This window comes from Macrosteles quadrilineatus, unplaced genomic scaffold (assembly GCF_028750875.1).
Source record: "Macrosteles quadrilineatus isolate MER2022 unplaced genomic scaffold, UCM_ALF_1.0 Scaffold_5__1_contigs__length_97177068, whole genome shotgun sequence".
Classification (NCBI taxonomy): Eukaryota; Metazoa; Arthropoda; class Insecta; order Hemiptera; family Cicadellidae; genus Macrosteles; species Macrosteles quadrilineatus.
This window is the reverse complement of record NW_026542598.1, coordinates 28,462,195-28,487,403: the sequence shown is the minus strand read 5'-3', so window position 1 is coordinate 28,487,403 and position 25,209 is coordinate 28,462,195. Positions and strand designations below refer to the sequence as shown.

Below are 25,209 nucleotides of genomic sequence, written 5' to 3'. Positions count from 1 at the left end.
TTGAACCTTGTGGAACCCCTGCATTGACTCGTCGTACAGATGATTTGGAAGAACTAATTTTAACAGAGAAGGTCCTGTGACAGAGAAACGATTTTACAATACTGGTTAAATATTTTGTAAATCCGAAATTAATCAATTTAAAGACAAGACCGTCATGCCATACCTTATCAAATGCCTGAGATATGTCAAGAAATGCCGTTACTGTGTGCTGTTTCCTCTCAAACCCTTTGACTATCGTTTCATATATTCGTAAGATTTGATGTGTGGGCGAATGTTTTGGCCGAAATCCAAATTGATGAGCAGGAATTATATTTGCAGCATCCATGTAACAGGCAATTCGTTTCAAGATGATTTTTTCAAAGACTTTAGAAAGCGTAGAAAGTAAGCTGATTGGACGGTAACTCGATGGAGAAGACTTCGGTTTATTGGGTTTATGAATAACTGATATTTCCGCATGCTTCCAAATAGAAGGGAAGTAAGATTTAGACAAACATGCATTAATAATTGATGTGAAATATGAAAAGCCTTTGTTGGTGAGATTTCGCAAAATAATATTAGGAATAAGGTCATGGCCAGGTGATTTACGGAGTGGAAGTTTTTTAATTACTGCTTTAATTTCAGATTGGCATGCAAACTTTATTGGTAGTTCAGCAGATAAAAATTGTCCATTCAAAGTTTCTTTCACCATCTCATCGTCACCATAATCACCAAGATCAGTGGGTTGAAATGTAGTTTCATAAAAATCTGCCAACAGTTCACACTTCTGTGAATCAGTCTCACAGATTAGGTTGTCTTTTTTCAACGTAGGTATGATCGAAGGAGTACTTAAAAGCCGTTTAGTTGCTTTCCACATATTTGGGTCACTCGGATGAATATCAGAAACATACTTCTTATAGTTGTCTATTCTAAATTCCTCGAGTTCTGTTTTCACTCGTCTTCCCAGTTCGTTGAGTTGCCTTTTAAAGTGTGGTAGACGGTATCGCTGCCAAAGTCGTCTAACTTTATGTTTTTCTCTAATCAGACGCATTATTCTCATCGGAGGATGATAGTAGTCGTTATTTGGCGTGGATCGTGAGGGATTTAAGATAGCTTTCCTGGCACAAGTTTTCAATGATTCGGTAAATATTTTTACAGAGTTTTCTATTTCGATGCAAGACGATAATTTAGGCATACCTTCTAAACATTTATCCAATTCTGCACTAAAAATTTCCCAATTTATCTTTCCATTAATTAATCGTTGAGGTGGACAACTAAATTGAGGTTGCGTGAAGAAGGTTACTATAACGGGAGAATGGTCAGAGTCCAGCTCGGGTAAAACATTTTGAATGATTGGAGCTGTAAAGTTTTTGTGCAAAACCAAATCTAGTATATCTGGTTGATAATTAGGTTGCCATGGGAAATGTGTTGGTTCTTGTGGCGCATCAATCATTACGTTTGAGTTATTTGTAAGTCGTAACAAACGGTTTCCATTTGGGTTTGTGGTTCTGCAACCCCATATCTGATGTTTACAATTTAGGTCCCCCATAACAACAGTCGAACAATTTTCTGCAAACAGCACCTGCAAGTCATTATTGTGTAGCCGTTTGTTCGGGGGTTTGTAGACAGAAATTAAGCGAAAGTCTGCACCATGACTTAAATTAATTTTTACACCAACAGCTTCTACCGAAGATAAACGAGGTAAAAATATATTATGATGGTCCAAAGTTCTTCGCACAAAGATTGCAACGCCACCTGAAGCTATTGGATTAGGCCTATCTTCCCTGTATATAGAATACCCATTAATTTTGAAATTTTCCACATTGGTCAGGTGTGTCTCAGTAATGCACGCAATATCGATGCTATGTCTAACCATAAACGCGATAAAAGTAGCACGTTTATCTCTAAGCCCATTGGCATTCCAGTTAAGGAGGGTTAAATTGTTAATTTGAAAATAATTGACCTGATCCATTTGAGAGAATAGAGCTTATCACATTACTTATTATCTTTTTGAGAGTAGGAATGAACGATTTCACCACATCTAGGATTATTTGTTCAAAGTTTTGAAACACAGACGTATCAGGAGCATCATCAGATTGTTCTTGTGAGAATGAATTATTAATATTGCGGCGGCTCGTAGCAGCAACTTTAGCAAATGAAACTCGTGATGTGGAAGGTTCCTGAGGCGAAAAGTTTGTATGAATCTCAGGAAAATGAGCAGCAGAATTCAAATCAGGGGGAGAAGGAGTATTTTCTTTTTTCTCAGTAGCGTTTTGATGGCGATTGCGAGGACTACCCCGATTGTGATCCTTGTTGGTTATTTTCTGGTATACTTGACAGCCTCTGTAGTTAGCTGTGTGGCTTTCGCCACAATTAACACATTGAGGAGCTGCAGTTTTTTGTTTAGGACATTCAGAGTAGTGATGTTGACCAGTGCACCGCACGCACCTTGGGTCCAACTTACAAAAGTTCTTAGTGTGCCCATAGCGTTGACATCGAGTGCATTGGGGAATTTGCCTAGATTTTCTTTTCATTTCGACACTTACAACTGCAAAACATATTGTGGTTAAATTAAAGATAGCTTTGCCGTCGTCGTTGTTTTCTAAGTCTACTGCACAAAGAGGGAGTGGAAGTTTGTTTTTGTTGAGTAACCTAGTGACTCTAATGACAGGATAGTTTTGATCTGTTAGCTCAGTTTTAATTTCATTCTCAGAAAATGATGTAGGGACGTTCCTGACAATCACTTCTAGCTTTTTGTCATGTAGGGGTTGAAAAGTATGATATTTAATGTTAGAAGAATCATAAAAGGCTGTCAAATTTCTAAAGTCATCTATATTAGACAAGTTGTTTTTTATAGTAAACAAAAAATGTCAACATCATGATTATTTGTTTTTTAACATAGTTTTATTTACAATCTGTTTTGCATTAAACAATAAGTAAATATGATGGCATTTTTTACAATAAAATAAAAATTGGAATGCATGAGTTAGCAGCTAACCAGCTTTAGCACTAAAAAAAGAAAATAAATTTCAGAGCTGCTGTACAAATCGAGTCGGAAGGTCTAAAACATTTTCTCTTTTTACTGTAGACATGTTGACTGTTTAGTTGTTTAAGGAGGTACTTCTGTGTATAATGTCTACATTGAACCAGAAATAAATGCTGTAAAAAAAAAAAATGTCTAGGAGGTTGAGGGCCAAATGGCCAAATGGTTCGGATGATACTCAAGCTTTGAGATGTACTTTTTACTGCAGCTCGTAACTTCTTCAGTAACAAATGGAAATTTGCAATCATTGTGAATGGTGACGTTGGATACATACCAAGGGGCTTTCAGGATGGTTCTTAGTAATTTTGACTGAAATCTTTGTAATGATTGGACGAACCCCAAGGCGTTTGGAGGCCGTGTTTTACATTTTAAACCATATATGTATTCGTAATAATACTATCATTAGACTGGATATGGACTTTAAGGAAGATTTTCTAAATTTCACTAAACAGATCACTTTTGGCCTAGAATGCGGTCTTTCTTTATAAGTTATTTTTTATTATTTGTATCCTTTTTTATAGTAACATTTTTAAAGGAAAGCCCAAAGGTCTCCATCTCAAAAGGGGGTTGGGAATGCAGAACACTAGCCTCAAATAAGTTATATGCACCAAAATAAGAGGCCTGCTAAGCAAACTTAATGAGCTAGAAATATTCATAGACAATCCCCAGACTTATTCTGCTTAACAGAACATAGCTTAAAATCACATGAAGCTGAGAAATCCCTAATTAATGATTACGGCCGGATGTGTGACTTTCAACTGTAGGTCAGAAAAAAAGGAGGCGGTGCTGGCATATGGGCTAAGCCTGGCTTATGCTGCAAACCTCTTGATTTTAGTGACTTTTGTGAGGAGGGAATTTGTGAAATTTCTGCTGTGTCAATCCAAATCGATACTAATACTAGGTGGCGTTCGCAGAGGCATCCACAAAATTGAGCGGAGTCATGAAGGGTTCATATCATACTCTTTTTGTCATACTGCAGTAAAAACAGTCGTTTTAATGCATGCGTTGCGGGTCTATAGTTATTTGTGCAACTAGTGAGAAAAGTGAGGCAATTGTACTTTGAACTCGAGTTGCACATTATTAGCCCAGTCAATCTAGGTTTTTACCCGGAAATGCGAGATATAAAGCTAATTTTTTGCACAGATGTCCGTTATGGTATGTAAAATCACACCCTAAAAGTCCCCGCCCGTCCCCTGTTTGCTTCTTCCGGTATAAAGAAAAAAGGGGGGGGAGGGGGCGCAACTTATTTAAACGCACATTGAACGCGATAACTTGAGTAATTTTGGTCCGATTTTGATAAAATTTGGCTTGAAGGTGAAAGGTGGGATAAACGTAAATGAGTTGCAAAATCAGCATAATTAGACCATGGGAACGGGTGTTTACTGAGGTAAAAATTGGGTTTTATGGGGTAAAAATTTTTTAATTTTATCATTTTTGATCCTCAAAACACAAAAATTTCTAATTTCTCTCTGAACCATTTAAAAAAGCTTAAATGATCAAATATTTTAGTATACTGCAGTGTTTTTGTAAGGTTATTGGTTAGGAAGAAAATTAAAAAAATAAAAAATTCCTATGTTATTCTTAAGGAGAGTAAGCTGTTGTAGTTTGCTTGTTTACGGATATATTTTGATCAAACTTGGAAAATCAACTTAATTTATAATAAGCTATTGATATTTTACTACAAACGCACTTCATTACACTCCCTGTAGCAGCAAGCCTAGGTACTTGTTAGGCATAATGTTATTTCAATATATTTAATAAAAAATCCAATCGGGCAAATGGAAATTCACTTAGTCTGCAGGTTTGCTGCGGCGGGGGTATTTTCATACAAAGTTGCACTGTCGTAGATTTACTTTATCAATGGTTTTCGTCGACACTACACTCTATTTTATCCCTTAAAATGTATATTTAAGCTGGGAATAGTATAAATAAACTCCAGAATAAACGTGGACAATGGTGTAAAAACATAACATAAGCATGGTATTCAATAAATAATATACAGGATACAGTAATATTAAAAAGTTTTACTATTACATTTTTAAGTACAATCAGAAAAGATTACTAACAATAAATAATATTTGTACAAAATATTGGATTAACCACCTCTTAATATGAAACCCAATTTTTTGAGAGTTACATATGCACAACAGTAGGTTAAGCAATTGTATTGAACAGTGTGTTTTATACCTATTATAAAACTGAACATTACTAACTATCAACGTCTTCTTCCTCTAAATCAATGGTCTGCAGTGTGTTGTTGCAGTCTCTACCTTTGCAATGAGCACACATTGCCGAACAAGCTAATCCTGACCTAATGCAATCACACGATCGGGCACACTCTTTCTTGCAATAAAATGTATCGAAATTCAAGAGTTTATCAGGTGATGGTGGCAAAGTCATAGATTGAGGTACAAGAACGCCGTCTTTTTCAAGTCAATTCATGAACATGGATCCAGATCCTTCCCAAGCCATTTCTGCACTTGATAGTAAACCCGCAAAGTGTGAAAGCGTGCGGCATCCGAAGTAGGCGGTAAAACTGACAAATCAAAGCTTGAAGTAATTTTCTGTCTAGCTATCAGTTTATTGAACATAAAGTAGGCCCTACCTTAGTTCATTTAATGTTTTGCACTTTGTATCTCCGTAAATTGCAAGAAAGTATTGTTCACATGATGTTAACTTGTCAGGCTGAGCAGTTGAATCTTTAAAAACATCTGACATTTTTTGAAGTTCCACACTTTTTTCCAACACTTTCCAGGGCACTTTTTCCCCTTTTCTAAACGTTGCGGATGTTGTATCGCATCCAGAAAATGCGTGTGCAAACAGTATACAGTATTTCATATTGCCTAAGTTACTACTAATTTCAGTTACTGGGTAAACTTTGTAGGAACCTTTACTGCTTTCTGGTTTGATGAAGAACGATGTATCTGACCTTTTAACTCCATGGACAAGAAGTGTTAGAAGATCAGTGTCTGTACCCACCACAGCCCACGCCCAGCCAGAGCCGGCGGCGGTCTGGAAGTGCCGTATTCGGCCGCTGCATTATCCAAATTAAATGTTAACTTATATAAATAATATGCGTAACAATGTGGTTGAGCAGTATCAATATTTCAAATACAAAACCAATGACCATCATAACAAGCTTTTCATTTTTTTTCTAGCGTTTGCCGTTTTTGAGAAAAAGTTAATTTACAAAAGTTACAACAAAAACTTTTTGGGTAAAGTAAAAATTCTGAAACTTCACAAATTAATTCATTATATATGTGTCTATATTGTATTAAAGTTTGATAAAGTTCTGACTTTTAGTTTACATTGTGCGAATTTTCAAAGTCATAAGATCGTTTTTGTTACTCTAAAAACAGGGAGTTTTTGCCTTCCGACTGTCATAAAAAATTTCCTAAACGAGCTAAAAAATTTTTGTTTTCACAGGAATACGTAGAATTAAACAACAAAAATTTATATATACTACGTGTTTTTCTAAGTTAGTAGGTTACTTTTCTGTAGAGCTCCAAACTCGAGTGTCTAAACTTTTTTCCCCGACAGTAGGGACACGTCATGGTCGTGAATTTTGAGACTTTAAAAATACGAAAAAAATACCTAGAACCTATTTAAAACTAAATAAATGTGTGTAACATGTTGCCCCCGTCCCAAAAAATATTAAAACACATAATAATAAACTACAAATCCAGTATCTACGAAGTAAAAGGCCAGGGACATGAAAACGTACGTTTTTAAATTTTCACTCATATAGAGAGTTTTCAAGTGGTGAAAGAGTAGCCGACAGTTGCAATGGTCGCAATACTTCAAACATTTTTGATACTACACAGTATAATATGATTCTGTTAATCTGTTAAGGCATCATAAGTAGTTTTTTTTTTTTGAGTTAGAGAGGATATCGGTATTTGAATATAGATTAATTAATTACCGTTAGATTATTAATGCTATTATAATTGACTGTTATATGTTTAATTACCCTTTCCCCTTAAATTGTTGCAAATAAGTTAAAGAATATTAATTTAAAAAAATATTTGCATTATTATAATTATTAAAATTCATTGTTGTAGCCCCGGAACTGTAATATATAAAATATCTGGTTTTACAATACCTTTATCAGTTCCAAAAACTTTTGGAAACTTTTGGAACTGATAAAGGTATTGTAAAACCAGATATTTTATTATAATTATGTTGTGAAAGCTAGACCCAGAGAATGAAAGTCGTGTAAACTCAACTATGGACCATCGTTGGTCCAACAAAAGTATCTTTTGTTGGTCCAACGGAGTGAAAAACGGTTGGACAACGGTTGGCTTGATGTATGATACCCAGCAATGCATATTAATGTATTTCATTAACAATGAACCAATGTTGGTCCACAGTTGTAAATATTGGTTGGCCCAACTACGAGATATACAGTTGGACAACGGTTGGTTGGTTGTGGAAGCTCCAACCAACCATCGACCAACTGTCCCACAGTTGGCCAACGTTGGCCCAACCATCTGTGCTACATGGGTGGTCCCTCATAGCCATCAAACACTATTGTTACATTTGAACCGTAATGGATGCGAATAAATTCAGCATATACTGAAATTATTTGTCCATATGTGGCAGGCTTGGGCCAAACAACAGGATGAAGCAAATGTCCTCCGTCCAATACATAAACACAGTCTTGAGACCAACTATGAAGGGTAGGTGTGCTCATCTCTATAATATCACAAAGTGTTATATCTCTATAATATCACACTTGGCTGTTTTTCTCATCGCTGCTCCGTTAAAGAGAGAAGGTGGCCTCGGAGCCAATTCAAAGGCCATGTAATCTTCATAATCAGATGGTGATTTTAAAAAACACGATATTCTGAGAAACAGTTGATTCGGATTCACTTCTATAACATCGTGACCTCTTACTTTGATAGTGGTATTAACAGCAGCAAAGGAAGTAACTTTACTTTTTCTTTTTAGTTTTACATCACCAAAAGTTTGGCCAGTCATTTGAGTCATTGCAAGAAGTCCTGTTTCTGTGGCGGTTTCCGGGTTTATTTTAGCGTCAGCAACTGTTCCAGTTGACAAAGAAATCAAACCTCCATTTATGTCAACACTGAAAGGCGAATGTGACTTTTAAGCCAACAAAGTAGTTTGTATAAATCATTATCATCTCTTGATTGCCGAGCATCTCTGAAGCTCAACATGTTGTTCTGTAGTTCCAGAGTTTATATGACACAACTTTTCAAAGCATTCATGACAACAGAACAGGCTGGACATGCTAGGACAAATTTTGCCAAGTTACTGTCAGTGACGCCTCTTCCATGGATAAGTCCACCTGATACTTTCAAAGAACGCATGAGCTCCTGCTCCAGTTTCCACCCCAGAACCTTTCTGTCCTACGAACCGAAAAGAAACCTTTTCTGATTGTACTTAAAAATGTAATAGTAAAACTTTTTAATATTACTGTATCCTGTATATTATTTATTGAATACCATGCTTATGTTATGTTTTTACACCATTGTCCACGTTTATTCTGGAGTTTATTTATACTATTCCCAGCTTAAATATACATTTTAAGGGAAAAAATAGAGTGTAGTGTCGACGAAAACCATTGATAAAGTAAATCTACGACAGTGCAACTTTGTATGAAAATACCTCCGCCGCAGCAAACCTGCAGACTAAGTGAATTTCCATTTGCCCGATTGGATTTTTTATTAAATATATTGAAATAACATTATGCTTAACTAGTACCTTACAAAAACACTTCATTATACTAAAATATTTGATCATTTAAGCTTTTTTAAATGGTTCAGAGAGAAATTAGAAATTTTTGTGTTTTGAGGATCAAAAATGATAAAATTAAATTTTTACCCCATAAAACCCAATTTTTACCTCATAAAACCCCCCGTAAACACCCGTTCCCATGGTCTGATTATGCTGATTTTGCAACTCATTTACGTTTACACCACCTTTCACCTTCAAGCCAAATTTTATCAAAATCCGACCAAAATTACTCAAGTTATCGCGTTCAATGTGCGTTTAAATAAGTTGCGCCCCCTCCCCCCCCTTTTTTCTTTATACCAGAAGAAGCAAACAGGGGACGGTAGGGGACTTTTAGGATATGGTCAAGGATATCATAAAGAACATCTGTGCCAAAATTCAGCTTTATATCTCGCATTTCCGGGTTTGCATGATTTTTTACCTAGATTGACTGGGCTATTATACTTTTCCTACAGTTACCATAAAACAAATAAATTGGTGAATAAACATAACCTATTTTTACACAGAAGTGAACTTTTAATATAAAATTTAACGTGAAATGACAAATACAACAGTACAACAGCTGACCAGCTGATTTACAGCCAGTGCTGCCAACGTATTTCGCGCGCATACGACGTTGCCTGCATGATACGCGCTCACTATTTCGTGCCTTCACGTTGCAAATGGAGTGAGACAAAGTAATTAGAGTGAGACAATGTTAACATTGTCTCACTGATGAGCGAATTGGCCACTTTGCTTTCTCAAATTAGTGAGAGAACATGTACATTGTTAGGTTAACTGTAGGAAAAAGTAGCATTTTTACTCTTTAGGGAGTAAAAATCGTTTTTAGCCTCTATGGAGTAAACATCAGCTGTTGTCAACTCAGTTGGAAATTTCGATTGTAAACAATTGAATGTATCGAAAATATGTATCGATTCGTGCTTCGTAATCATTTTAACCTACAGTCTACAGTCTCTTCCCATAGCATTTTAGCATTTCAGATACTCCATTCCCACACTCAACACTGCTCACCATTACTACTTCCTTCACCACCCCCTCGTAGACCTGTTTCCCTCTCTTCCCATATCGGTTTAGGTTTGCAGATACGTTAATGTATTTGCTAAAGACAGTTCCCACACTCTGCACTGCTAGCCTTACTACTTCCTTCACCATTTCCTACGTCCACGTCATATACCTGTTTCCTTCCCTTCTCATAGCATTTTAGGATTGAACATACATTAATCTAACTGCCACAGACGGTTCTCTCACTATGCTCATACTTTACTACTTCCTATGCCACTTCCTATGTCGTGGTGTCGTGGACCTGTTTTCATCACTTTCCATATCATTTTACTTTTTAGATTTATTTTATTTTAGATACGTTAATCTAATTGCCACAAAAATTCCCCACGATAATGACGTTTTTTTTTTAGCGAGAGATATCTCTAGGATTTAGCCGCGATTACGGATATATGATTTACCCGTCACCACCGACGGGTCGCGGGGAGATATTAGGCCGTGATATTAGATTGAGCCGTGAACGTGGGAGACGATGATGCTGCTATCTAATGATGTCATAGGTTTGGTTGCATTTGCAATCACGGTAAACTATGATAATGTTTCTTCCATGACTTATGACTACGGGAAGTATTTACGATTTTGCGGATCATGGAAGACGATAATGACGCCCCGGGAGATACCTTTTCAAGTTTATTGCAAAATTGCAAGTTTAGGCGGTAATACATAGAAAAATGTTTTTAAAGATCATTGGGAGAGGGGGCCCGGCGAACAACCTTGCGGGGGGGGCCCGCGGGTTCTTATCGCCGCCACTGCTTGTTTGTATCATGTATTTACTACGAACAGCTGTAATTATTACAAATTATTTGTTGTTAAAATTTAGGGCATTTCACTATTTTTCACGCCGTCACAGGATCGAGACCTTTAATTTGAGCCCTCTCCCGTCGTTCTACGACTTCCCAGTCGCCCACAATTTTGACGCAAAGAATCGGCTTACGTAATTAATATATAGATAGATAGATAATCTTTTCTTCATAAGAAATACCTTGGGATTTTGTTGGCCTGTGGGGCAAAGCCCGAGGACTTTTATTACAGGAATTGGTGAAAGGGGGCATCTACACAAAAAATACTTAGTTTTGACACATCGTTTTCCTCCATTATGGAGGAGTAGTGTCTCATAGAAATCGCCTTCACGTATTATAAGGATATTTTGTTAAAACTTGGGAAAATTCATTTATTTTTAACTAAGCTATTAATATTTTACTAAACAAATACACTTTCTTAGTTTCCTTTTATCAGCAAAAGGTAGCATACTCGTTAAACCTAATGTTATTTAAATAGATTCATTGAAAATAAATTCAGACAAATGGAAATTCGCTTAGTCGGCAGATTTGCTGCGGCGGGGGTATTTTAGCTTAGTCTATCAGCTGATCAGCCTGTCAGCTGTTGTTTAAAAGTTAAAGTGAGGTGGAGGGGATGGAATCGCTTCCCCTCAAACCCCCAAAATGTTGTGAAGGAGTATAGTTCATAACACAGGCAAAAAGTATCTTCTCGAACATCGCTGGTTTTCCATTCTCATTTAGTTAAACTTTCAAAAAGAGTTATTTTACGCCCTTGAGATGAAACGTACTATTTTTTACAAAGATTAGGAAATAAAACAATTTTAGACTCCAACTTAACTCTTTTAATAATCAAATTATTAATCTACATTGCACAGGTTTACATACATACAACTTAATACTATTCATTTTTACAATATTTACAATATGTTCAATAAATAACAACTTGTTTAAAGATAACAAAAGACCAACAATGTAATATTTATTTGTCAAAATTATTTTGTAAAATGTGTAATCTATAAAGGTAAAGAATTTATAATTTGATTAAAATCATACATAACTTAAAAAAGCTTCCCTTAACTTAATTGGAAGGTATATTTGAAGATAAATCAATAATAAATTAACCACAGTTTAAACCTGATGAATGGACACACACTATGTATACAAATAAAAAAAAATATGGTCATATAATATATAGCTCCCAGTTAATCTAGATAAATTTAATACCTACAAGAGCTTTAAATTGATACCCAATATGCATATAAAAATAAATATTCAGTGTACGATTTGCTACACACAAAAATCCAACCAATTCTTTTAATAATAGAGATAAGCCAAGATAAAAATTTTAATGTGTATGAATTTCTAAGTAAATGCCTTGATGCTTGGGTAGATTTTTTTAAAATTGTATCTTGTTTCGAAGAGAAAATATAAAAAGCAGTAAGGAAAGCAGTAAGGATATTTGTTATTTACGTCATCAAATTAACAGACCAAACACATTTTTAAGGGATTTGGAAAGCTAAATTAAACATGAATTGTATCCAGTACATTTTCTTCAACACACAAAATGAAACAAATTCTAATTACATGAAAACATGCTTAATAGGTATACTAGCATTGCTCTTAAGGGATTTTAAAATCTTTCTGGATTCACTGGAATCGCTGAAATCTACTGTTGAAAAAATTCCTTCAGGCTACATACTTTTTATAACCTAAATAAAAATAAAAATACCCCCGCTGCAGCAAACCTGCCGTCTAAGCGAATTTCCATTTGGCCGAATTGATTTTCAATTGATCTATTTAAATAACATAAAGGTTTAACGAGTACCTAGGTTTGCTGCTACAAGGAAACTAATAAAGTAGTGTGTTTTTAGTAAAATATTTATAGCTTACTATAAAATAAATAAATTTGCCAAGTTTGATCAAAATATATCCATAAACAAGCAAACTACAACATTTTACAATATTCTCCATAAGAATAACATGGGAATTTTAAATTTACCATTTTTTTAGTTTTCTCCGTAACCAATAACCGTACAAAAACACTTTGATATACTGAATTGTTTGTTTTTTTAAGCTCTTTAAGAAGGTTTAGAGAAAAATTGGGAAATTTTGTGTTTTGAGGGTAAGAAGTGAGAAAAACCAATTTTTACCCCATAAAACCCCCCATAAAACCCTGTTCCCATGGTCCGATCATGCTGGATCGCGAACTCATTCAAGTCTATCCCGCCTTACACTTTCAAACCAAATTTCATCAAAATCGGATAAAAATTACTCAAGTTATCGTGTTCACGGACACATATATATATATATAAATCTATATATATATCTATATATATATATATATATATATATATATACATATATAAAAATTTGAACGAATGGTGTTTTTGGCCTCTGGGGACATTAAAATGAAAAAGTAAATCGGTCCCGGGCCTAAGTCTTACCATGAGACCTACGGTAATAGCTACTTCCCTATAGGGAAATTCGCTAATAACAACCATATGTTTTACCTTAATTGAAAACAAAGCATATCGACTTGTCAATGCTATTTAACCCTTTGGGTGCCAGAGATTTATTTTGGTACTTTCCGAAAAGTGCCAAAGTTTTTTTTACTAGGTATATCTGAAAAGTGCCAGGCTTGCCGCGGGGGCGAAGCGTAGTGCGCAAGAATAAAAATCGGTAAAAGTATAAATTTTCATCCCAAAAGTGCAATGGAACGATATATCGTGCCTCGATCGTATGAGAAACCGATTGAAATCATCGTTGTTTTATAATAACAACCAATTCAACCGACATGCTCATTAAAACTCACATGATCAAAAGTTGCGCCGGCCCGATATATTGTTGCAATGTTTTCGGTATTTTTCGGTATATATTTTTTGGTAAGACTACCGACGACAATATATCGTTGTGAAGTATTTTTCAGAAGTGTTGTGCAAAACGATATATCGTTACGTGGCACTTGAAGGGTTAACAATGTTTAATTTCTCATGTCTCCTAAGGTTTAGTAAATCTCAACACCTTCTAATTGACTGCTGAACATTTCAATGACAAATAAAAAAAAATGCATAGGTATTATATTATTTTGTGACCTTGACAATTGTTAAACAAAGCAATTTGACTTCTCGCAATGCTTTTTAACAACAATTTTTCATGCCTCCCAAAAAAAAAAAAAAATCTGAAGACATTGCAAGTTTATGTCCAGGAGGTTATGAAGGAGAGTGCTTGAAGGACGGGGGCAGGTCGTTTTCGGGATCCCCCGTCCTTGCGTCTTCTCATACCCCCTCTCCTCGCAAGGTACACATGAGCATGGAGTCTTGAGACAACTCATCCAGAGACGAAGGTTCAGACACTGGAACACAAAAGATAATTGTTAGTTTTGTCACAACATTTCACAATCATCAAAACAACATCTTGGCAAAGCATTATTGAACTAATCAGGTAAGGTTATGAATATTAGCGAATTTCCCTATAGGGAAGTAGCTATTACCGCAGGTGGCACGGTAAGACCTAGGCACGGGACCTTTCCATTTCACTTTTCGTTTTGACTTTTCATTTTGACTGGGACTTTTTCATTTTGATGTCCCCAGGGACCAAAAACACCATTTGTTCAAATTTTTAAACTTGAATGAGTTCGCAAACCAGCATGATCGGACCATGGGAACGGGGTTTTATGGGGTAAAATTTGCCAGCTTGGTGTGGCATCTGCAGGAATAAATATAAACTATATTGTGTTAGTGATAAGAAGATAACTTAACAAAAGGACTCCTGAAGATTCACACAAGCTGGCAAAATGCATGGTGCGAGACAAACATCTTCTACTCAAGAACTATACAGGCTACAACAACAAAGGTAATCTAACATAATTCAAGTTCTTGAAACTGGGATGGCAACAACAAATATTCTAAAAAGTCGTAATTGACACTTGTTTTATGTTTTCTTTAACAAAAGGGGGGAAAAAGAAAAAAAGATAGCTACTTACTTGGAAGGTGAGATGAGTAGATGTGCGATACTTTAGACTGTTGCTGCAGTGAGTACGTGAGGTGTAGATTGATATGTCGACCAAACTGACCAGGCTCTAGCTCTCTGCCTCCACCCATCCCAGCTCCATGACCTGTCACAACATGTCACTGTACCATTAGTTTAGAGAAAACAAGAGCTCAGAGGCAGTGGTCTAGTGTGGAACGCTCAGCATTGTCTCAAAAGAAAAAAAACCGATTGAAATAAATGATTTTGGAAGAAGCAGAGTAGGAACACAGTTCCTACACATCCCCGCCCCACACTGCCAGGGGGAGAGTATTGGACTGAATAAGACGCAACCAGAAGTTGCTGGATTGAGCGCACAATATCTTATCTCCAGTGGCTTAGTGTTGCAGGAACGCTGCAGGAACGGTACTCCCACTGTTTTTTCCAAAATTCCTCTATGTATGTAGATGACCTGGATTTTTTTTAGACGATGATGAGGGTTTCCGTACCGTACGGGAAAATTTATGACTACATTTTGCTTATCTCTGAGGTCACTACTGGACATATATCTCTTATACTTCTCTGTCATTAGATTGCAAAGATTGGTGGTCTGTGATAAAAGGTAGTGAAGGTTGCAAGTAGCGGTTCTTATAGTAGTATATTTCTGTAAAGAACAACCCTTAAATCCTCTTTACAGAAAGATAATCCTAAGCCTTCACACTAAAATGTCTGTGTGAACCTTACCTAAGATATTTTTTGAGAAAAGAAATTATCAAGATGAAGTAGGCTTCTTTTAAGATATTTATTTCTAGTTAAAATAAAACTTACAGTGAGATGACTTCATCTTGCCGGTGTTCAGATGTTTCTTCTGTCGCGCCCGAGAGTTCTGGAACCAAACCTGGGTGACTCGCTTGCTGAGGCCGGTGATCTGTGCTATGCGCTCCAGATCCTGACCATCTGGGTTGGAGTCTAACTGGAAGTTGGCTTGAAGCACCTACAACATCGACATTGACCAATCAGACATAGGGTCAGGGCCGTCCGAAGGGGGGGGGGGGGGCACCGGGGCAAGCTACCCCGGGCGCCGCAGCTAAGGGGGCGCTGCGGCGCGGCTATTTGTATTAACATAGTATTAAAAATATGCGAATGCAACTATTACTGGAGGGGAGAGGGGGCGCCACAACCACGTTTGCTACAGGCGCCGCCAACCCGAGGGACGGCCCTGCATAGGGTCAATCATAGGACTCGGATGTAGTAGTAAAAGAGTAGTTACCAAATAGTCGTTAATTTTTAAAGCTAGAGACTAAATGAGGCGATCTTTGTGCTTGATATTGTAAAAAGAACTCACCCACTAAACCATCTTAACTGGCACCTATTTGATCCAAAAGCCAGCCGTGTATCCTAGCTATTTGATACACGGGCGAGAAGGATTGCAAGGAATTTTATTTTTAAAATTTTTTTTAAATTGTTCCTGTTACCAATATAACCGTACAAAACACTTTGACATACCAAATTATTTGTTTTTAAGCGCTATACGTATACATAATATGTGTACGTTTCTCCCGACTTCACCTTGACGGAGTTCAGGTTTACGTTGTTTATTTCCTACCCACAATTTGAAAATCGTTTACATATGCTACTCACATTGGAGTGTAGGTTTATATTTTTTGTTTAGTCATATTTAATTATGATAGGTAATACCTGCAGCTGCTCTTCTGTGAAGGTTGTTCGCACTCGCTTGGCTTTGCTCTTGCTGTGATAGCTCTCCGAGTCTCCACCTTCTGGACATATCAAGACATAAACAATGTGAACAATACAGAGTCGGATGTCAAATAAAAATGCACATACTGTACTTGACTTAAAAGCTGACAAAAACAATGTCAAACAGGTACAACTACAGTACGAAAATTAAACATTTTGGGATTTGTTAGAGCCAATATTTTTTTAAGGTTCACCAAAGCAATGGTCAGGCCCGTGAGTTAGGATGCGCTATATGCCCAAGAGATAATAGTGCCCCTCTCGGCCAAACTTGTCAGTCACAGGGAATTTTTCTCTTCCGTTTGTGCCCCCAACTAAAGCATTGGACATTTATTAAAAGTGGTCCTAGCAATGGTAGTGATTTATTAGAAGAGGGTTGGGAAAACTAGCAGTTGGGTTAATAATAAACATTATACTGTACATATTAATTTATCGATATATCTATCCCTTGAAAAAAAGGGGACAGCTGTCCTCTTATCATCACAAATGCACCAAAGTGATCCCAATGAGCACATAGGTGACCTATTATAGAATATTTATGATAACTTAATAAAAGGCACGACTGTAAGTAAGAAAATCTCATATACAAAAATACAAGAAGCACAACACATTTTGTCCATGATAATTTGTTCAGTATTTTTTTGTTTAACTTCCCTTCATTACAGTAAAGTTTTTAATAGATTATAGATTTCAAAATGGTGTATATTCAAGGTTGAATAAAACTGAAAGTTTTGACTATATTTTATACCAGCATTGAATTAAAAATTACTAGCAATCAATCAATCAATCAATCAATCAATCAATCAATCAAAATATCTTTATTTCATAATATGCAAACATATAGTTACATGAAATAGAGTCATGGGAACTAAAACTAAGTGAGATGGTTATTCAAAAAATACATAAGGTTAAATTGTACGGTATTCTAAATTATTAAGAGAGAGTCAAAATCAAAAGAGTCAAGAACAAAACTCCCCGATAGAAAAGAAAGCTGATTGGATTAGAAATGCTTTTGCCAAATTTAAAAATCTGTTTGTATTATTTATTTCTTTTTTGATATTTTGTGGCAAAAGATCAAAATATTTGTTTCCTTTATAGGTGATTTTTTTTTTTAAAGCTCTAATTTATGATGTTCAACCAATCGATGGGGTCTTGTATTATAGCTATGGACAGTATTACCAAATGTTAGTTTATTGTTAGATACTACAAATTTTATTGTTTCAAAAATAAAGAGGCTGTAAACTGTAAATATTTTCAATTTGGAAAAATCATTTTTAACTACATCAGATTTTTTTTTTAGATTCAAAATTACCGTTAATGCCCTTTTCTGTTGGAGTAATATTCTATCCATGTTTAATTTAGAGGTTGACCCATAGATGCAGATACCATAAGACACATATGAATGGATTAAGGCAAAATATATTGTTTTTAAAGTTTCAATATTGCAAGAGGTTGCCATTTTCCGAAGAGCATACAAACCACTTGTTGTTTTTTTAACTACAAGATTTACATGGTTGTTCCACGTTATAGGTTTTCATCAATAACTAATCCCAAAAAAGTTGTTTTCTCTAATTGATCTATTAAGTTTTCTTCAATGAATATTGTGGGATTTAATTTTTGCTTAGTCTGTTTGGTTGTAAATGTTACAAAATTAGATTTTTGTGAATTCAGCAGAAGGTTTTTACTATCAAAAAAGTCTTTAATCATTGATAAGTTAATATGAGATGCAATTTCTAGGTTTTCTTTACTATTGGCAGTTACAATCATGTTAGTGTCATCGGCATAGAGACAAATTTTATTGTTCTTGTCCCATATCACCCCTGGTAGACCCTTCAGGTAACAGAGGAATAACAAGGGACCTAGAATTGATCCCCGGGGGACTCCATATTGTATGTTTAGCAAGCTCGAACTATATGTCTCCTTATATATAGGTTTTGAATTATTAAAATAATGACTTATTTCTACAAACTGTTTCCTATCTGAAATGTAAGATTTAAACCATGCCAATTCTGTACCTTTAACTCCAAGAGAGCTTAGTGTATTTATGAGAGTACTGTGGTCTACAGTGTCAAAGGCTCTAGACAGGTCCAAAAAGATACCAATGACTTTTTCACCTTTATCAATCGAATTTATGATTGACTCAACAAATTCCACACCTGCTGTTATGGTGGACTTCTTTCGTCTGAAACCATGCTGCTGCTCATCTAAGAGGCAATTTATTTCAAGGTAATCTAAAAGTTGGTTGTACACTATCTTCTCTAAAATTTTTGAAAATACAGGAAGCAATGATACAGGCCTATAGCATCTGACATCCTCGGGGTCCCCCTTTTTAAAAATGGGGATTACTTTTGCCACTTTAAACTGGTCTGGAAAAATACCTGACATTAATGAATGATTAATAATATGAGTCAAAGGAATGGATATGAATTGCCATGATGCCTTAACTATTGTGATAGGAATATCATCATTCCCGGTGGAAAGCTTATTTTGCAGTGATGATAATATTTTACCTACATCATTTTCTGTTACTGTTTTAAATTTAAATGTGATTTTGGAAAACACATTGGTCGGATTGCAAGTGGTTGTTAAGTGATTTGATTTTATGTTGGTTATAATTAATTCTTTAACAGCATTCACAAAGAAGTTATTAAATGTTTCACAAATCATAATATCTGGTTCTGTAATATATTTATTTTGATAAAATATTTTAAGGTTTTTATTTATCTTAGAAGGTTTGCATGTTTCTGCATTTACCAGATTCCAAGTAGTTTTAATTTTATTTTTTGAGCTCAAGACTTTTCTCTCAAAATATCTCTTTTTATTGTTTATAATCTGATGTTTGAGATCCTTTTTCTTATTTTTGATTACTAATTTTAAATTTATATCTTTATGTGTTCTAAACTGTGCTTCTAACTTAACAATTTCAGATTGCTTTGTTCTCAACACTTCATCAATCCATTGATTAGCTTTATATTGTTTTTCAGTAACATATTGCTTTGGAAAGTGAACATCAAAATAGTATTTAAAAATATTATAAAAACTATAAAACTTAGTAAAGACAGTAGATTGGAAAACAGCAGACCAAGACTCAGAACTTAAACTTTTACAAAAAGGTGGATAACTGACCTAAACAAGCAAAATTTGGATTGGTCTAAACGGTGTAATCGTAATCTGCATAATAGTAAAATATGTATATGATTTAATTGCAAATCTTACATTGGTTTATTTTCAGTTGCGACTTTTTAAAACAAAAATTAAACAAAGGTGATAAAACCATTTAGAAATCAGAATTTTATTTAATTGCCTTACAAGCTATTGTTTAAATTCAACTATTTCACAAGATTAAAGTGATAATCTTATGAAATATGATAAAGAGTCTTCATTGTACACTCTATGTATAGATTATAGATTGCTATCATTGACTATATATACCCTCCTGTAGGTATATATAGTCAATGATTATCGTAAGTGCTGCCACCTACGAGACGGCTAACCAACCAACAAACATCGATCCACATTGGTAGGTGCTGCCACGCTGTCGCTGCGGCCAACTCTCGAACTACAAACGATATTCTACTTCAACCCAAGCTCCGCCTGTATTTGCATTTTGCTGTATTAGCATTTTGAATCCCGACCACCATCGCTGTTTGTGTTGTCGCAAATAAAATAGTGATACAGTATTAAAATAACATTATTTGCAAACGATTTAATCTGATAACAAATTGTCAAATGAGAGATCAACACAATAAGTATTTATTTGTATATCTCATTATATTTTAAATACTCTATTTTCAGCTTTCAGCGTTCTATATTTCACAGTCTAAATAATATGTTCAATATATTAAAATACCCCCGGCGCAGCAAACCTGCAGACTAAGCGAATTTACATTTTCCTGATTAGATTTACACTAAATATCACAATTATTCACTATATAAATAGCATCAGTTTGCATTTAGTCAACAAGTAGGCCTACTGTACTTAAAATTACACAGGCCTACATACACACACATCAAGTAAGATACCCAACCTACCACCATCAACATCAACAATACATAAATAAAAACACAATAAAAAATAAAAATAGCGGTATTTTTGGGTGATTTTTATTGTTGTAGGTTTGCTGCAACAGGGAGGGTAAAGATGTTTTTTATGTTAATAGTTTAGTATGAAATAAATGCATTTTCCAAATTTAATCAAAATATGTTTACAAACAAGCAAACTACAACAGTTTACTTATTCTCCATAAGAATAACATGGGAATTTTATATTTACAATTAATTTCTTGTAATTTTCTCCGTAACCATTACGCGCAAAACAACGCTTCAGTATACAAAATTATTTGTTTTTAAGTTCTACAATATGGTTTGGAAAGAATTTGCTAGATTATTTGTTTTTAGGGTCAAATTTTTACAGATTTTTATTTTTGCGCACCACGCTTTTTCGCCCCCGCGGCAAGCCTGGCACTTTTCGGACGTACCTAGTAAAAAACTCTAGCACTTTTCTGAAAATACCAAAACAAATTTCTGGCACACAAAGGTTAAAAGGATTTGAAAGATATTGCTGACTGTGACTAAAAACTAGAGTAGAGGTTGAAGAGGGTAACATCCTGAATAGTTTGTGAACTTGAAAATATACAAACTTGTAATTTTTGGGGTGAAGTTGAAAGAGACACGTCGGAATTTTTGCAAGATATTACATAACATAACTTTTGTGGTTCAAACTTTCTTCTGGACACGGCATAAATAAGGTAGAGACTGGATATAGTACAATTTCCTAGTTTGTAAAGTTTGTACAATTGATTAGTTGATTAGTTAAGTGTAAATTGAAAAGTACAATTCCAAAAATTACAATTTTGCAAATACTCCGGTTAATCGCGTCGATCTTACACTTTCACAACAAAAGTTGTATGTAAATTTTCAAGTTTACAAACGCTCTAGAACATTGTAGCCTACCATCTTCTTGTTGTATCGCGGTCAGAAGTAACATTCAAGTCCGACCCTAAGGTCACGTAGTAGGGCTGGGCTAAACAAGCGGAACTTCGCTGCAATTAGACTCCCGACGTGTTTACCGGGTGTGAAATCGGGAGCAAACCCAATTGTACCCCCCCCCCCCACACCCGCATCTACATTGCAGATAGTACTCCATCCCCCAACACCCCGCCCCACGCTGGGCCTTTGACAATCACGCGTCGACCGCCGGGATTATTTCGAGTACTCGAAAATTCCCCCGACTCGAGTTACAATTGTTTCAATTGGTGATTTTCGTTGAATGACGGTGGTTATGTGCGATTATCTTGAGGGCGGTGGAGTGAGAGAAATCAGTGGGGATGAGTTTGTGGATTGTGAAAATGTGTTCATTTTGTGAGACATTGTAGTTTCTTTGACTATTAACTATCACATTACCGTGTCAAAGTTGTATTTAGCAAGTTTTAGATAATTTGCGTCGTTGTCCCCAACATAATTATACTGTGAATGTTATTTGTCACAACTGACGTTCAAAAATGCCTTGCTGTAACTGTCAGTGATACTCCCTGTGTGTACTATGTACAATCTTTGAATATGGGGAGTTGCGACATTTTATTCCAAATTTGTCGCCACCAGTTTTAGAATCAAAATGGACATAGTTGTGATGCGCCAACGATACTGAATTGGTGGATGGAATTTGTGAATTGGCGGCACTGAGAACTGATGTCGGTTACCGACTTCTGCCGAAAACACTGACTTTTTGATCACCCAAACCAAACAGAACTACTTTTTGAAAACTATAGTATTCTAATTTCACGTTTAACTATTATGGTACGCTAAGGGAGGGAATAGAATGTCGTAGATCAACCTATGAGTGCATTATTCAACTAAGGGTTTCAATTAAAAATACAGTAATTATCGATCCACAGATGGGTTTACTCAATTATACCGTTACTAGAGGTTGTCCAGTGGCCGAAAACTAGACCAGAAAAATAAGCTATGTACAGACTTCTCTATTTTTACCCCTCGCTGTAAATAAAACATATGATTGGATTTTTGTATTATCTGTTTATATTTCGTTGTTATTTCATCACCAGTATGGCAACCCATAAGGACCATGTTTTTTTTTAAATTTTAAATTAATTTGTGGTGTTTATTTTTTAGCCTATTAATCCAAATCCAACATACAGTATTTGATTAGTGGCCGTCTACTTGCGTTGGTTAAACACACAAATATTAGAACAGGATTGTGGATAAACCGTCTCCTAGGCCACGAGCATATTTGAAATATTGAAGATGCGCCAGCTGTTTGATTTACTTTATTTATATTTTGTTTATTTACTTTTTGTCTATAGTAACCTATTAAACACGATGTTTTATCTATGCTTTTAATTCATTACGATAAAGTTATTAGTTTTAATTCAGCCACACAAATTTGCAATTACAGGAGGAGAAACTTTCATTGAAATAAGCAATAAGTCCGATTGAAATTTGCCTGTATAATTTGCATGGTAAGTAGCCTATGTGTAGCTGCTTTTATCGTAGATTTTTAGAGAGCCTCATCCGCTCTCAATATTTAAAATATTCGCAAAGCGACACAGTTAAACTATTGATAATAATGTGGCTATCTTAATCTCTTACTTAATTTAGATTAAGTATTATTGCCCCGTTGCGAAGCACGGACTGAACAACTAGTACACTATAAAGAGTGGTTTACCTACCTCAATCAGGTTACGGTAAAAAAATGCCTAAAAATAAATTAAACGCGAGGGAGGCGAAGCCCTAAAGGAATTACGGAATTAATTAATTTATAATTATTTAGAAATCGGTTATAGGCGTAGGAAAGGCGAAAAAAGGATTTTACAGTGAAACCCCTTATTGCAATGAGTTATTTGTGTAACTAGTGTTGCAAACCTATTTCCAAGCGTACACAGATTACGTGCCTAATAAACACACGCTGTGTATTTGGTTGGAATACTAGTTTGTGGCAAAAAAAGAGTTCTGCAAAAGTAAAAAGAGTGCGGCAAAGTAAGTAAATGCAGCAACTAGCAACTTTCTGTACTATAATCAGTGTAAGGAAGCCAAATTTGTCAGGTGAGAGGTGACTGTAGGAAAAGTATATAGATTACAGTTTTAGTCTTGAAGAACTGTCAAGACTGTGTCAAGGGGGACACAATTAATATTACAGACGACACATACCGTCAGACGATGTGGTGGTGCCGTCGATGGTCTCCAGGTAGTGCGCTTTGCAGAGCACTCTGTCGTCATGTAGTGCGAACTCCTCGCCCGTGCTGAGTTGTCGCTTGCACGCGTCGCACGCGAAGCACGCCAAGTGGTAGACATGGTCGCGTGCCTTCCGTACCCAGTCGTTGGCAGAGATGCTGCGGCAGCACTTGGAGCACTTGGCACCGAAACTTCTGAAACAGACAATACGTATAAGCTATATTTTAAGTTGATTCGATAAAAAATAGCACCATTAAAAAAAATTGTTTGGACAAAAACGTATAAGCTGGATAATGCTGGTAAAGTATCAAGTTTATGATTTAGACATTCCATTTTCATTTTAAAGTTGTAGCAATGACTGACCAACATAGACTTCTCATCCCATTGTAAATTTTGAAGCTCGTTTTTCGTGTCTAGTTCATGTTCGGCGACACTTGTGGCTAGTATCGATGACATTTTCTTTCTATTATTTTAGGGTTAATTTCATGATTTGTGCTTTACTGTTTGGTTATATAACTAGGATCACTTGTTTATGATTAGATCGTTTTATTTGGTTAAACGGAGTTTTGGATTACTGAAACAACAAGGCACATTTTGTAACCCAGATACGTACTACCTCTACAGTGCACCTGGAAGAACTAACAATTTAACATTTGTTTCTAGTTATTGAACCAATTTTAAGACTATTTTGTTTTTGACCGAACAAAACTATCTAATTTCAGGATAAACACTTGTTTTCAGGCATCTATCTATATATTAATAGGCAAGCATGTTTCTTTTAAACCTTTTTTCTCAGCTCGTGTGCATCGTAGGAAAAATCTACGCATACTGTTAGAAAGCTATTTTCCTGTAGGTGTGCAGAATACCTTTATAAATTAAAATAGGCTAAAAAATAAGCACAAAAAATTAATTTGAAAACTACAAAAAATTAACATGGACCATATGGGTTGCCATGATGGTGACGAAATAACAACAAAATGTAAACAGAAAATAAAAACAAGTGGAAGAAATTTTAATCACATGTTTTATTTAAAAAGTGTGGGGAGAAAATAGAGAAGTCTGTACATCAATTATTTTTGGTCGAATTTCGACCACTGGACGACCACTAGTTATAATTAAACAGTGAAGCACAAATAGTGAAAATCACTCTAAAATAAAAGATCTACAGGTAGCATATAGGATGAAAAGTCTATTTGCACTGTTCTAAGTTGCTTCATCTACTATTATAAGGAAAGAAAAACGCACGCATTGTAAAATATACCTTATGAGCAATCTATTTAACTCGACATCTACACTCAAACCGACCATGAACCATACACATCACATCAGAATTTCAGATTTTACCTAGAACTATTCATGCGCTATTCATAATCGACGCTGCCTTACTTCCTGTAAGTTCTACTCCCTACATTTTCTAATCAGTCTGAATACTCCTGGAGTCTCTGTGATCTGCTCTTCGCCGCCTTGTGGAAGCCAGAAGCCTCGCCTCCGCGCGGACCCCCGCCGAGGAGCAGCTCCAAGTACAAGCCCGGAAGCCGAATTAACGTGTGAATAACGGCTAAATCGTGTCTCGGACACCTAATTAGGGCAAATCAGTATGCGAGAGTGGCTCTATCAGTTAGGCGGGCGGTGTAAACACGGACTAATGAGAAGCGGGCTGGCGTTGTGTGGGTCTCCTCGTCGCAGCAG

The 25,209-nt window shown here is 35.7% G+C and overlaps 1 protein-coding gene across 2 annotated transcripts in view; it reads right to left on the bottom strand.

Annotated features, from left to right (window-relative positions):
* Positions 1-13,114: 13,114 nt before the first annotated feature.
* Positions 13,115-25,209, bottom strand: part of LOC128994863 (LIM/homeobox protein Awh-like) — a 62,573-nt gene continuing 50,478 nt past the window's right edge. Inside the window, exons 3-7 of one of the 2 annotated variants that reach the window (XM_054419683.1) lie at positions 23,497-23,714; positions 16,276-16,355; positions 15,406-15,571; positions 14,594-14,725; positions 13,115-13,963 (exon numbers count right to left, since the gene is read on the bottom strand). In XM_054419683.1, the coding sequence (XP_054275658.1) occupies positions 13,887-13,963; positions 14,594-14,725; positions 15,406-15,571; positions 16,276-16,355; positions 23,497-23,714 (673 nt within the window). In that variant the 3' untranslated portion in view covers positions 13,115-13,886. The remainder of the gene's footprint in view (positions 13,964-14,593; positions 14,726-15,405; positions 15,572-16,275; positions 16,356-23,496; positions 23,715-25,209) is intronic. The other variant, XM_054419684.1, reaches the window with a different exon arrangement.